This window comes from Glandiceps talaboti, chromosome 3 (genome assembly GCF_964340395.1).
Source record: "Glandiceps talaboti chromosome 3, keGlaTala1.1, whole genome shotgun sequence".
In the NCBI taxonomy this organism is placed as follows: Eukaryota; Metazoa; Hemichordata; class Enteropneusta; family Spengelidae; genus Glandiceps; species Glandiceps talaboti.
In genome coordinates this window covers 14,326,003-14,341,366 of record NC_135551.1, presented here as the reverse complement: position 1 = coordinate 14,341,366, position 15,364 = coordinate 14,326,003, and the positions used below count along the sequence as shown (strand labels likewise).

Sequence of the window (15,364 nt, the reverse complement as noted above, 5' to 3'; positions counted from 1 at the left end):
AAATGTATGTATCCACTCATACATATGCCTGTCTGTTCGCCCTTTTGTTTGTTGTCTATCTCTGCGTATGTATGTATGTATGTATGTATGTATGTATGTATGTATGTATGTATGTATGTATGTATGTATGTATGTATGTCTGTGTGTGTATGCGTGTATGCGTGTATGCGTGTATGCATGCATGTATGTATGTATGTATGTATGTATGTATGTATGTATGTATGTATGTATGTGTGTGTGTGTGTATGTATGTATGTATGTATGTATGTATGTATGTGTGTATGTGTGTATGTGTGTGTGTGTATGTGTGTATGCATGTATGTATGTATGTATGTATGTATGTGTGTGTGTGTGTGTGTGTGTGTATGTATGTATGTATGTATGTATGTATGTATGTATGTATGTATGTATGTATGTATGTAATAAATGCCGTCCGGGTAAATACATGCCGACGTAGGAGGCGTGTATTGCCCGGATGGCATTTATCTTGTACCCCGGGAACTTCATTTGTAATGATATATTCTTCCCAGGAAGAACTTCATACACTCATCGTCTGTGTTTTGATTTCCGATAAGAAGACTGATGCCTAAAGCCGACAGCATTGATACACGCCGGTGTCAACATTCACTGTCACACACGTATATCATTACATACATTGTGACGAAAATAGCAATGACATCACAATTGACAATGTATTTCGTACCACTATGTACGTACTTGCTATTATTATACATGACATTCACACTACAAACTACTCAATACGATCACATCCATTATGTTTATGGAACAAGTGACATGGAATTTAATCACCACTGATAAAACAAAACATGGCTACTGACATCAAAAATACAACTTTCAGGGAAATTGTTTTTCTGTCTCTATTTAACAATACTGGCGTCAGGAAACTTTATTACGTGCCAATAAAATACACCATTCAAACTTTTGAAATGTTGTGTATTACGAAGCAATTAGTGTACATAAAGCTAACATCCAATAACGCTTGGTATGTCATAAGTCCGTCATCAACACACAATACAGTCTTCAATTATTGTGACCTTTTTGTTTTGTACATAATGTTCAGACACACATTGATCGTCTGCTCCCCATCGGTTTCACGTGTTCTACTTTGTAAGGCGATGCTACTACGATCTATCTCTGGATCATGAGGAATGGAAGGTTTAAAGTTTAGATCAACACTTGTCGGCGATAATGTGTCCGCGGTAGTACACACAATTCTATCAAAAGTACAACGTTCATCTGTGTAAAGAAACAGCAATACCATATTGTGTATTTTTCGGTACACTTGCCTTCAATTTCTGATCTATGTTCAATCTGATTAAAATCTGATGTAGATGTCGGCTAATCATTCATTGCTATTTTACCTTCGTTATTTTGCTTGAATTGACCTTCGAGGTACATGTTTACGATTTTAGCCTGGTCGCCTCCTCTCCTCTCCTCAATTCAAGCAAAATAACGAAGGTAAAATCAATGAATGATTACCCGAAATCTACATCAGATTTTAATGTCCTCAGATGGTCATAACAGCAAACCGTCGCTTTCTCCCTGTCATGGTTTGAGACAGTAACAAACATTTTTGTTTGAAAGCAGTTAGTCACAGTATATCAATGCAAGTAAACATAAATATTGAATAAAACACACATCAAATTATTGGGTTGTGTATCTTTACGATGGATTTGACACACTAGTTTTGTGGATGTTAATTTTGTTTTCTGTGTATTATCATATAAGAATGTTAACACAGAAACACATATACACTGTTGGTGGCGATATAACGCTTGAAAAACCATGGCTTTTTCCTAGTCTCGGACAGTGAACACTGGAATGAGCGTTATACATGTCTTTCGTATAGAATTATGTTTTTTGTGTGGACAAATCAATATGATTTCTTTTTATGGTTAACTTTATTAATTTTTACCATACATGATCTCTCATTTTTTTTCTTCAATATTTCTTATTACGACTTTGATAACATTTTTTTGGTATAGCAGTTTCTACACATGACAGTTACATTTCAGATGAATTCACCAATGAATAGTTCTCAAAGTCCTCAAAAACTGACCAATGAATAGCTCTCAAAATCCCCAGAATAATTTCTGTTGTTGATTCTCGCTCAAGGAAACAGGGTTTGTGATTGCTGTTGACTCATAACGGTACATGAACATTTTTACATTAGAATACAACCCATAAGATCGAGAGTATTACATGTATCTTGTTGTCACGTGATGATTCTATCTTATAGACTTTAGTATTCTTATCTCACAATGATTCTTATCTCACGATGATTCTAGATCTACAGTCAGCAATAATCGTCGAGACCGATCTGGATAAATGCTGACCTAGGTCAAGATATATGTCTTTTGGTTAGATTTGAACAACAGTTATGTCCCAGATCAACACAGTTGTATAATTGGGGACCTGGTAGGATAGTGGTTGTAATGTGACTGTTTCAATCCTATGTGCAAATAGAGGCTCCTATGAATTGTATGCTCCCCTTGGAGAAGTATATAGGACCGTTGTGCTGCTTTATATACATGGCCATGCTAGGGGGTAACGATTATGAACTGCTTTGAGCGCAGAGTGGGAATATAACATAATTATCTCAATTGATTAATTTTTTAGAGTCCGGTATTAAATGATAATTATCTTTTGACTTTGAACACTCGGACACACGTAGACTTCAACATGGTACATATAACAGGTTTGAACATGTCTTCTACTCTCAAAGATCAACACAAATTCAAGGGGTTGGACACGTTACTCAGGTTGATATTTCAGTACACGCTTTTGAAGAGTTCTTGAAATCTTCATAGGTCAGTATATTCAATCATGAATAACCTTAGATCCGAATAAAGTTATAGGATAATTATAGTTTATCCCGATCGGTGGTTATTCCTGACTCGCCTTGCAGTCATTAACCACCACCTGTGAATATATTATAGAGTGGACAACCTAAAAAGGTTGGCAAGCCAAATATGGAAAAGGCATTGAATATATCCCTACCCCACACCCACCTCTGTTGTCTGATCAGCTGTACAACAAAAGAAAGTACGACCTGCGACGCTATCGATCCTTTTATGTAATAGGCTACTTTTAATCTGAATGAGAATATACACGTATATACCACGGTACAATCTACAAACCTTTCTCCGCCCTGCTATGTTTTTGTCCCCTAGCTACCACTCTTGGTCATAATGTTGCATGCATGTTTTTAAGCTGAGATGTATATAACTCCAAGATATATCAACTATTCAGTATTCTCTAATTACCAATTATACCAATTATAATTCTTTTACATAACACAAGGCCAAATTACCATTAATTACTCAATTTAAAATATCCATTGTCTCTAATCTCAAAATATTTTCACTTAATTGTTTGTTAGGTTACTTAGTAGTGTATTTCATTTTGACAGAATATTATTAATTAACTGGATCACTTCTCGGAAACCGATGAAATTCCTGGAATTGATATCGCCCTCTATGGCGGGAATTGAAAACCTGCATATATAGATCTATATCTCCAATGAACAGTTTGTCATTGATAACGATGACTTATAATGTAACCCTTGACATGAACAGCTACCTTGTTGATATCAGATATAACACTACACTACACTACAACATATAAAGATGGCTGCCAGTGACGTGTATAAGTTTTTGGAAGAATTTGATGAAAAGTTCCTCGTTTGCAGTATTTGTTCTGAGCGATACAAGAAAGCGAAATGTCTACCATGTCTACACAACTTTTGTACAGATTGTCTGGATACACTTATTCAAACAACTGGTAAGTTATGCTGCCCTAATTGCAGAAGATCCCACTCGATACCTCCAGACGGGGTCGACGGCCTTTCTGATAACTTCTTTGTCAACGAAATGGTAGAACATGTCAAGGAACGAGATGCTAAATCTGTCAAGTCACACCTATGTGGTGGTTGTGAACGAGACAAATCTGTCAAACGCTGTATTGAATGTGGATGTGATATATGTGAATTCTGTGCTACGGCACACAAGAAATTTTCGTATACTCGATCACATCATGTCATCCCACTAGACGAGTATCGTAGCAAACAGTTCAAAGATCCTGCTTCAGTCCAACCACCAGTCCACTGTTGTAAACATCCAATTCATCCAGTCACATTCTACTGTGATACATGTGATGGACCAATCTGTCTAGAATGTACGGCTCTAGAACATCCACGTCCTGAACATAAATACAGATATCTGAATGACGCAGCTTCAGAGTACAAAAAGGAGCTGACAGCAATGGTGTCAAAGATTGATGAAAAGGGTCGAGAAACAACTGACGGTAAGTCAGCCGTTCAGAAAGTTTCAGAGTCACTGGATAGAAATTTCCGGAGTGAAGAAAAGAAAGTCAAACAACATGCTGATAAGATCGTCAAAGAAGTGACCCAGAGAATAAGAGACAGCGAACAACAGCTAGTGAAAGAAATGAAAGAGGTGTATGATGGGAGGAAAGAAAACTTGAACGCCCAGCTAAAAGAACTACAAAACACAGAGGACGATCTTCTCAACGCACGTGACTTTGCAGATAAACTGATGCATTATGGGAATGTCACTCAGTTGATGTCTGCCAAGAAAGGAATGACGTATCAGATACAAGAACTTCTGACCAATCAAACACAGTGTGAACCAACTGAAGATGATTACCTGGAGTTCCAAAGTGTTGAAGACTTCTGTAAGACTAAGACACTCGGAACAATCCGTACATCGTCTGATAACTTTCAAATAACTGAAAGCCCAAAGTACCCTCGAGTCGGTGAAGAGATACGTGTCACTATGACCAATAAAGACAACATTAGAAGGCATGGCATCAAAGAAGACGACATAACGACCACTTTGACGGTTAATAAGACTGAGAAACAAGACGTGAAAGTGACGGACAATAAAGATGGTTCGTTCTCACTTACAAGTCAAGCAAAGACAGAAGGTGAACATGAACTATCAGTATCAGTACGTAAGAAAACAGTTATGGGTTCACCAGTTAGAATGAAAGTTATTCCAAAGAGTGGGTTGGTATGTAAATTTGGAGGTCAGTGGTCACGAAATGGGCAACTGTGTAATCCGTGGGGTGTAATTACGACTACGAAAGGTAATTTACTAGTGTGTGATAGGGGCAATAATAGATTTCAATCATTTACGATAAATGGGAATCACAAACAAGTAATACATGTTAGTGATAGTAATTCTGGTAATACGTATACACCATACAATGTCACACAATCAGTAGATGGTAACATATTCTTTACCAATGCTAGCAAGCTAGTGATTGTATGTGATGAGAATGGAAAGTTTGTGAGATGTTTTGGAGAGAATGAGTTACATGGAGGAAGGGGCATTGCAGTGAGCCCAGCTAATGGGAGGGTTTATGTTGCTGACTACTCTTCACACTGTGTTCGAATTTACTCTCAAGACGGTCACTACTTCAACTCATTTGGAAGTAAGGGAAATGGGAAAGGTCAGCTAAATTTCCCCTGGGGTCTGGATATTAATAGTCTAGGCAATGTAATAGTCTCTGACTATGGTAATACTCGAGTGCAGGTTTTCAATGAAGACGGTCAACACTTATTCTTCATTGGAGACACTGATGATAAGGTATCTAAGCCATCAGGTGTAGTCACAGACAAAGATGACAATGTGTATGTGTGTAATCTCACTAATCCTGGTAAGGTACACAAGTTTGACTCTCATGGAAAGTTCATTACCCGTATTGATAGTGATGTAGATGGGTTGAATAATCCCATCGGTGTCTACGTCACTGATGACGAACCATTTGGTAAAGTTGTAGTTGTTGACTGTCTAAATAGTTGTATCAAAGTATTCACTCAGTAAGTGTGTAAGCATACCGATGACATGTAAATGCAGTGTTAGGTTCAAATCAACCAACATGTGAACAGTGACAAGCAGTGTTCTAAATATATACATACATTTGTCCATGTCAATTTTTGTTTTGGTTCAGGTTGTTATCAATTAATGTTGCGAAAATATCAATAAAGAATATCAGATTTAAAAAAAAGACGTGATGTTAGATGATTATTGTAATCTAGAATTCAAATATTCTTGTATGTTCAGATATCAGTTAGTTATTCATTTCCTAAATACTATTATTTTAATTTTTGTATTCAGTTAATTTACCTATGTGTTACATTTTATTTTGAGAATACCTACCCTGTATATCAGAGAGTACTAGTACACTTGCATACAGTATATCGTTATGTCAACTACCGTATATATCAGAGTACTGTACACTTGCATACAGTATATCGTTATGTCAACTACCCTGTATATCAGAGAGTACTAGTACATTTGCATACAGCATATCGTTATGTCAACTACCCTGTATATTAGAGAGTACTAGTACACTTGCGTACAGTATATATTTAAGTCAACGACCCTATATATCAGAGTACTGTACTCTTGTATACAGTATATCGTTATGTCAACTATCCTGTATATCAGAGTACTAGTACACTTGCATACAGTATATCGTTATGTCAACTACCCTGTATATCAGAGAGTACTGTACATTTGCATACAGCATATCGTTATGTCAACTACCCTATATATCAGAGAGTACTAGTACACTTGCATACAGTATATCGTTATGTCAACGACCCTGTATATCAGAGAGTACTAGTACACTTGCATACAGTATATCGTTATGTCAACTACCCTGTATATCAGAGAGTACTAGTACACTTGCATACAGCGTATCGTTATGTCAACCTTGTTAACACTATATTAAGTATGGTGACGTTTTATCGATTCTGTTATTCCCAACTAGTAATTGGATAAAACAAATACCCTCTCTGAACAAAGAAGATTGATGGCGCATGCGTGATTCTATGAACCTATATATGATGTATAGTCAGTGTGTAAGATTTAGATCTGTGTTATATTATAAACAGTAAGAATTGTAAACTAACTTTTTAAACATTACTTGTTTTATTAATTAATTTCTCACTTGCACCATTTGCATTTTGTACCCACTTTACAAAAGAACATTTAATGACAATGACCATATAATACAGCAAACTGAATATTTACTGTGTAAATCCCATGGATCTAAAATCAACATACATCAATATTACCCAATAATGGCTGTCACATACTTATAATAAGTTGTTGTTGTCGTCGTCGTCGTCGTCGTCGTCGTCGTCGTCGTCGTTGTTGTTGTTGTTGTTGTTGTTGTTGTTGTTGTTGTTTTGAAGAATGTGATCTCTTCTAAAGTCGTGGTAATATAAGTTTTCAAAGAAATTCTAATTTTTAGTTTATACTAGTAGCATGAACTTTGACCTGTGGTTTATCTGTGACAAGTAGATGGACACAACGTAGAATATGAAATAACTTGGTTTCTATGCGACGAGATACTCTTATTGCAGTGAGTCCAAGTGTCTGTTATTCCCTCTCAGATCATTTTATCTTATAAACCACTGTCTGTAAAAAGAATTCATTAACTGCTATAGCATTAGTCAGATTTTGTCCTTTAATGTTACATGTAGTTTTTTTTGTAAGTTGACGGACGTTGTAACCAAAAAGGAAATATCACATTAAAAATTTTGAAATTGCGAATTTTCGTGATTTTTTAGAAAAAAATGCTGTTGAACTTTAAGACTGTAAGTCTGTATTGTGTGAAATCTGCATACATTTAAATGTATAGACCGTTATTGTATAGTAGTAGTGTCATGAACCTTGACCTGTGGTTAATAATTGAGAAGGGAGTACAGATCAAAAAGTGATAGGTGAAACAATAACAAAGAGATTCTTGTATTATGTAATTTTGTCTTCTTTTATATTGTTTAGAATGTATAACTGCAATTGTCTGTAATAATTGTACACTTCTGTAGACTAATATTGTAGACGCAACAACTAACTTATACTTTTTTGTATAACAGTAAGGATATGAACTTTGACCTGAAATTCACGGTAAGAAGGAGGTACTCACCGGAGATAAACGTGAAATAATTTGGATACCATATAGAGTGTATGATTTGAAGTCTTTGTTTTTCATCTAACTTTATTAGATCTTTTCACCTTATAATATCAAGTAAGATTTCTTTCTAAATAGTTGATTTTCCGGTTTTTAAGATGCATTGCTTGAGATGACTTAGTTTATACCGTGTACAATTTACTTGAATGACTCCATCAAAGTTTAAAGAAAATATTTGGGACTTGGACCAAATAACTGTACAATTGGTCTGATTTTTGAAATAAATATTAACCATATCTCTACAGCCCACAATATGCATTAATAGTATATGGTAGCAGATATTTCTGTAAACTGTTTCCACAACAGACCGATATAGTGTTAGTTTATTGGTTGTACACAGAGTCTGATTTCCAGGCAATGAATTCAAACACTCGGTCTGAAACATGTAGACCAATTGCTATTCAAGGAATAGGACTATGACATGCAGATAGTGATACCATTGATTTAATGAATTGTTGCATACTTACAATGGTAATGACACATTCAATGTTTTATCATTAGAGTCTGTTTTCAGTTCAGAAGCAAGAGGTGATAGAATACTCCTGAAGAGTAAACTTTCAGTTTGTGCATATTGTGGTGTTTGTCTTGTACAATTTTATTGTTCCTTGTAAATAGAATTCGTCCCATGGGCTATCCCTGGAAATACATAGAATTGTCTTCCAACTATTAAAAAACGTGTAATAAAATTGTTCAAGTACGCCGCTGGTGGCGATATTCTGTAAGAACATTTTGGTTAATAATTGTATTCAGTTTATTGTTGGCCATGTTATGGTATTCAACATGTTTTATGTAGTATTGATGTCTACTCACGTTCTTGCGAGATATATACTTACATTCAAAACCATTTAACCATTGTAAAATGACTTCATCAGAAGAAAGGAATGCCATAATATAGTTAGTGTTCGATATCAAGCTAACCATATGTAATTTCAAATAGTTAACCGTTGACTTGAGTTGAACAGTTTAGTAGGGTTAGTATGTGATTTCTGTGCACATTTTCCTGTTTGTACACTCTTACGAAGTTGAGTATCGTAGTGGTTCAAGTTATAGCCGATCACTTAGAATATTAGGTTATTGGCATTTCTCTAAACCCCAGAGATCTCTCACGAGCTGCTCCCTCCTTTGTATTGGAGTTACCTCGACTGCGTAGAGTACACTGACCGTCAACATTTCGACTACGAGTAACTCGAACACTCGAAACTATCGTGAACATTTCAGATTTGCTGTAACAAAGGCATAGGTTAGTCGTTGTGTTTGTATCGTTAGATGGGTGAATTCTATCTACAATATAACGAATACACACAACATACTTTTGAGAAGCTGAGAGCTTTCGATTGCAAACTGTCAGTCTTGTTCACTCCGTGATAGAGGGCGCTGTTTCATAATATCGTTTGATGCAATATATACAAATATTAAGGGAGTGTTATTTATTAGGTTATCCATTCGGTCAACACAGTTCACTAAAAATTTTAGTAAATATACTGTCAAACCTTTGCATAGTTTTAATTGCTAAAATTAACGAACGCAGAAAAAACTAAATTATCAAATATAATATTGATGAAAACATGCGGACAACAATTTGTTTACAAAAGTACTTTTGATAACGTTATTTGCTTCGACGAATGCTGTTTACAGAATCAATATTTTTATGTTCTCCCTTTGATGAAATACCTTGGTTCAAAGTTCAGGAAAACCAGCTTAGGTAAGTGCCAAATGGAACATACATACAACTTAAAGATAATAACAGGATTTACGCATTGACGATTTGCAAAGTTTGTGAACAACAAAACCACTATCGTCGTTGTGTTCTAGAAAGTTATCCGATGTATATATGAGTTAATGCATGAAGTCACAGTTACAGGTCAAAGATCATGTACAATTAAAATAATGTTGATGATGACGTCAGGTCATGTCACTTGTAATAAAGATGGCGTGCTCTGTGAGTAAAGTCTGATGTGTTGTCTCAGTGATAGTTAAGCATTTATTAAAACTTGAGGGATCACATGCCGTAACATCCGATAATGCACCAGCTAGGTGTATGTCTCTGTCTTGTTCACCCATACTTTACAAATCTACCCCCTCACTGTTACGACAGTGTACGTTTTCGAAACTCATGTCAAAGAAAAAACATTCTGATGCTCATCATGATGTTCAAAGTCATATTGTTGTCTGTATTTGTTCACCTCTTTTGTGGTTTATGGACAAATGTAAGTCTTTTGTTGTGTACCACCTTCAGCTTTCGAATAACTACCGACAAATATTGTTTTATAATTGATTTCATTTATTAGACACCCACCCAGCCAACAATTCCAAACTTAAATCCTTCCCAATTCACTTACATTACTTCAGTCAACGAAGACTTACATGTCATCTTCAGCCTTCACATTGTGTGCACATTTGGAGAGGCGCAACACACGAATGTAAAAGTTCGCGATTATGGTATTATTCACCGGGCGATCGTATACTTGTCAGCAAATGATGGATTGTGTTTATCCTGTAGGTTCGTCACGATTTAGGGTATCTCTTGGAAAATCGTGAGTGTGGCCTTCAAGAGAACAACACCATCTCTTCGTCCATTTGGTCACATTTGGCGCCAGAAATATTAGTATACCACCAGTTAATGTGAGACCGCCAGTTATATAAAATGCTGATTCGTAGTTTCCATAAACATCAAACATCCAACCTATTGGGGTATTACAACCAAGACACATACACCGTATAAAATTATTGAAAGAAGGAGAATATTGGGATCAATATAAGTATACCTCCGGAAAAACAATTTATAAAAATTTGGGAACAAATAATGACGATTTGGAATATATTAACGCGTATTTACAGCACCGCAGAACCGGTGATGTATACACAGGTTGTTGTGATGTAGATAGGAGGTGTGTCCACATCTTCTGTTCAACTATAATAACTATGCCTATATACACAGTGCAATTGCCAAATATCTGCCTATCAAAAAATACCGTGCTTGATTTTGGCATCTCCCTAGTTTCAGAAATCACACACAATTATGGATGGATTTATTGCAAGGAAAGTGCATAGATCCTTACTTGGTAATAATCTGGTGACGTGCTTAACGTTTCACTAAGAGATACACTCACATCCTGCATCGTTAAGGGTTGAATCTAGGCCGACTTGTCGGCAATGCATGTAGTACATTATAAGAAGTAATTACATGTCATGAATATTGCCATTGTAAAACGACTACTAAATCTAGATTTAATGTTAAGTGTCAAGCTACCCTAGTTGGATATCATATTTCATTTGCCAAGAACGTAGTATAAAATCAAATCAATTACAATGTACGTATTGTGAAATAAGAAACGACAACATGACCCTCTCAACTTCTGCCTAGCTCATAAGCTTATATAAATAGTAAAGTAAGTTTTTGTCTTTGATTGTTTTGCAGTCAAAATAGATCTAACATTGAGGTATTTCATATTTATAATTGATGACAATAGTATTTCTCACCTGAAAAGAACGAACCAAGTAGGCAACCTATACCCATAAAGAAGTAGTCCCATCCAACGCCGACACCTGTGTCTTCCACACCGACCTGTTCCCTAATACTGACTAGTATCAATGGTTGGTATGTACCGAGAGAAAGACCAATTATACAGGCCAACGTTACCAATACTACATAGTTGTCTGTAACTGGATTCAGGAGGATAGCAACTCCAAATGTCCCAATCGTTATGCCAAGTAGAGGCATAGGTGATATAAATTTGTAGTATATTATGAAAACATGAAATATCCTGGCAACTAACATTGCACATGCAAGATAGGTCAATAGCATTGAAGAGTCAAACTTTGAAATGCCGGAGGCGAAGGCACGGTTGACAAGATGTGATGCTACTGTACCGTAACCAAACCCTTCCAGAACCTGCGCAAAGCATATCACACAAAATACAGGGTTTTTGACAAAAAGATTCAAACCTACAAAAGAAGCTGCACGGTGTAGTTTTTGCTTCCACGTGACCACATGATTGCAATCTACATCGTCAATATTTGTTGTGGGCGTTTTAATGTCAACTGATCCTTCTTTGGCGACCTTGGGATTAACCGTAGGAGAAATTCCAGCGTCAGTGTTAAAAGCAGAATTGTCCGGACTGCTGTCATCTGTACCATTCGTTTCACTTTGGACGCGAAGTTCCAGATGTTCAAATGGTCGACGTAGTTCAGAGTGCATTGGATTCAATGGTCTCATCAGTGCTGCACACACCATAGTGTTAGCATTAATTCCACCGATGATTAACATAGCTCCTCTCCAACCAAACTTTTCATTAAGAAAGTGGAAAAGTGGCGATGCAATAAGAAGTCCCACTGCGTACCCTGAAAGGTTTAGTCCATTTGCAAGGACAAACTTACTGTGGAAGTACTTGTTTAGATGCATAATAACTGATGATAATGGAAGACCGAATCCGATACCTGCAATTAGGCAAGTGAAAGCGGGACATGAATACCAATACATATATTAAATCGCACGAATGCCAAGTTGGTTGTTTGAACTAATATAAAATGGGGACATATATTTCTTTCTTTTTTTTCTGAATAAAGCGTGTGACCATTATACATTTGAGTCAATTCCAAATTATATAATATCTTATACAGTAGTCTACTTGGATCTGATGATGCATACAAGAGTGATTTGAGATTAAACTGTTGCATATAGCCGACGAGGACTAAAGGAATGTGTAAAATGTACGACAATGGGAAGAAGTTAAGAAGTCATAGAGCCATCACAATTCTCAAACACTCAGTATGAAAGGGGTCTTCTTGGAACCAACTCAAACTTCAGGAAAAGTCATTTACCATAACCACATGCACATCCGCACAATCTCTTTCAGCTCTGCCACAACAAAATACACTTCATAGCCAGATAATAGGTATTGCATAGTATAATTGTGTCAATTCTGGTATTTTAATACCATATTTAAGCATTGTAGACTTTAAATTATGTCTATGGTTAGATATTTATGTTATGCCTCTAAAAGGCCTCCTACAAGGTCTTATTTTCAAACAAGTTTTCACCTTTTGGAGGTGTCTCCTCCCAATCAGTAGCAATCATGGTAGGTGATAATGTCTTTCTCCAATATTAAGTTGGAAAGTGGCTGACTCAGTACCTTCATATATAGGTTAGATCTCATTATGAGATATCTCCTTATTTTTGTATGTATGTGAAATTCCTTTGTAAAATAATCTCGTTCGGACTATTATTATAGTTGGTTATCATGTTACTTTAATGCATCATTGTACCATATAATTTTATTATCCACTGTAGTGTAGGTGACAGAAGGGTGTTCAGAGTTTCATTTGGCGGGTCTTAATATTTGTTGAGAGGTTAGGGAAGAGGTGCTACAAAATGTGTTTAACAGTAAATTGTGTATATTTCCTAACTATAGAACTGATGGAAAAAAAGATAAAATCACAATGATGGAATAGGTGCGATGTACACTCAACTTGAAATGTTTTGCTATCATTATTAGTATATGACTTGCTAGTTTTTACATCCTTTTCCAACAAACTCGACTTACCTACTCAATGTAATAGGCTATTTTTATTTGTTCTGGCCTTTCGAAGCTTTCATGGGTACAATTTCCTTATTCTAAAAGATTTTACTTTATTAGATAGAAAATACTTTGTTTGAGCTATTGTATTCCAAGACTATGATATACTGCTTGTTTTGGACAATATTCAACAAGAATAGTGTACCACCCTTAGTTTTACATGACGGAAAAGAACACTTCTTTTGCGTTGGCCTGCATATCATTTAGATCTTGCATTACTTTGACGGTAAATAGACATTTATATAAACATATTTTGTCCGATCGATAGCTACTTACTTTACGAAAAAGAAACTTACCAACTAATACTCCAAAGGTGAAGTACAAAACTGTCAGTGATGGTGCAAATACAGAGAGTACAAATCCGAGTAAACTTAGTAAACCACTAACCATTAACACAACACGTGTTCCAAACTTCTTTGTTAATGCTGCCGATATTGGACCTGAAAATACATAAATCTAGTTTTACAATATAAAAAAGTGCATTCAAAGCTATCTTGATATTATACAGGATTTAAAACAAACATACCAGATTTAAACCGAATGCCTCCCGTAAGGGAATCACTAATTATTCAAATAACTCATTAAACTAAAAAAACTATGGTAACAGGCTTTTTTGGACAAGCATGCTTTCTTAGGTTAATGTATGTAAGAGCGTATGATACTACTTAATGCAGTCTTAAGATATAGCCTAATTACCGAAAATCATTAATTATGCAAATTATTCATTAACACTGTAAAGTACATCAACTAACTTTATAGGACATACACAATTTGTTATGGTTAATGTATTTACTGAATTGTATTGAAATTGAAGCATGCATTCATAAGATATAGCCTAATTACCAAGAATCATTAATTATGCAAATTATTCATTAACACTGAAAGGTACACCAACAAGCTTTACGGGACATATGCGATTGTATGGTTAGTGTACTGAATTATATTGGAATTGAAGTATGTATTCTTAAGATATAGCCTAATTACCGAACATCATTAATTGTGCAAATTATTCATTAACACTGTACAGTGCATCAACAAACTTGATAGGACATATGTGTTTTCTTATCGTTAACGTATGTACTAAATTATGTTGAATTTGAAGTATGTATTCTTAAGATATAGCCTAATTACCAAAAATAATTAATTATACAAATTATTCATTAACGCTGTAAGATACATCAACGAATTTTATATGACAAATGTATGTTGTTATGTTTAACGAATATATTAAATTATATTGAAATTGAAGTATGCAGTCTTAAGATATTGTGTAATTAGTTGATTTCATTAATATGCAAATTTCTCTAATTAAACATTAACAGATCTGGCTCAAAACCTAATCAGGTCTAGCTATTATCCTAAAGATTATATATCCTAAATTTCATTACAATTGATCCAGCCGATTTTTAGAAAATGATGACACAGACAGACAGACAGACAGACAGACAGACAGACAGACACAGACACAGACAGACATTCCCCTTTTAATACCTCCCGTACCCTTACGGGAGGTAAAAACAAATAATTATGTTTAATTCTCTTTGTCACCACTTGTGAGGAGCAGGTATATTGATTTGTCTTGTCTGTCTTGTCTTGTCTTGTCTGTCTGTCTGTCTGTCTGTCTGTCTGTCTGTCTGTCTATCTGTCTGTCTGTCTGTCTGGCTCTGTCCGTCTGATTGACTGACTGACTGACTGACTGTCTGTCTGTCTGTCTGTCTGTCTGTCAGTCAGTCTGTCTGTCTGTCTCTGAACAAGATGTT

At 35.6% G+C, this 15,364-nt stretch overlaps 2 protein-coding genes across 2 annotated transcripts in view; one reads left to right on the top strand and one right to left on the bottom strand.

The window, feature by feature from the left end:
• Nucleotides 1–3,650: 3,650 nt before the first annotated feature.
• Nucleotides 3,651–5,870, top strand: LOC144433088 (tripartite motif-containing protein 2-like). The gene has a single exon (XM_078121398.1). It carries the CDS (start codon nucleotides 3,651–3,653, stop codon nucleotides 5,868–5,870), a length of 2,220 nt encoding a protein of 739 aa, XP_077977524.1.
• A 4,553-nt stretch (nucleotides 5,871–10,423) lies between these two features.
• LOC144433087 (monocarboxylate transporter 12-like) overlaps nucleotides 10,424–15,364 on the bottom strand; it is a 5,505-nt gene continuing 564 nt past the window's right edge. Inside the window, exons 2-4 of the mRNA XM_078121396.1 lie at nucleotides 13,901–14,044; nucleotides 11,509–12,465; nucleotides 10,424–10,711 (exon numbers count right to left, since the gene is read on the bottom strand). Of these exons, the coding sequence (XP_077977522.1) occupies nucleotides 10,518–10,711; nucleotides 11,509–12,465; nucleotides 13,901–14,044 (1,295 nt within the window). The 3' untranslated portion in view covers nucleotides 10,424–10,517. The remainder of the gene's footprint in view (nucleotides 10,712–11,508; nucleotides 12,466–13,900; nucleotides 14,045–15,364) is intronic.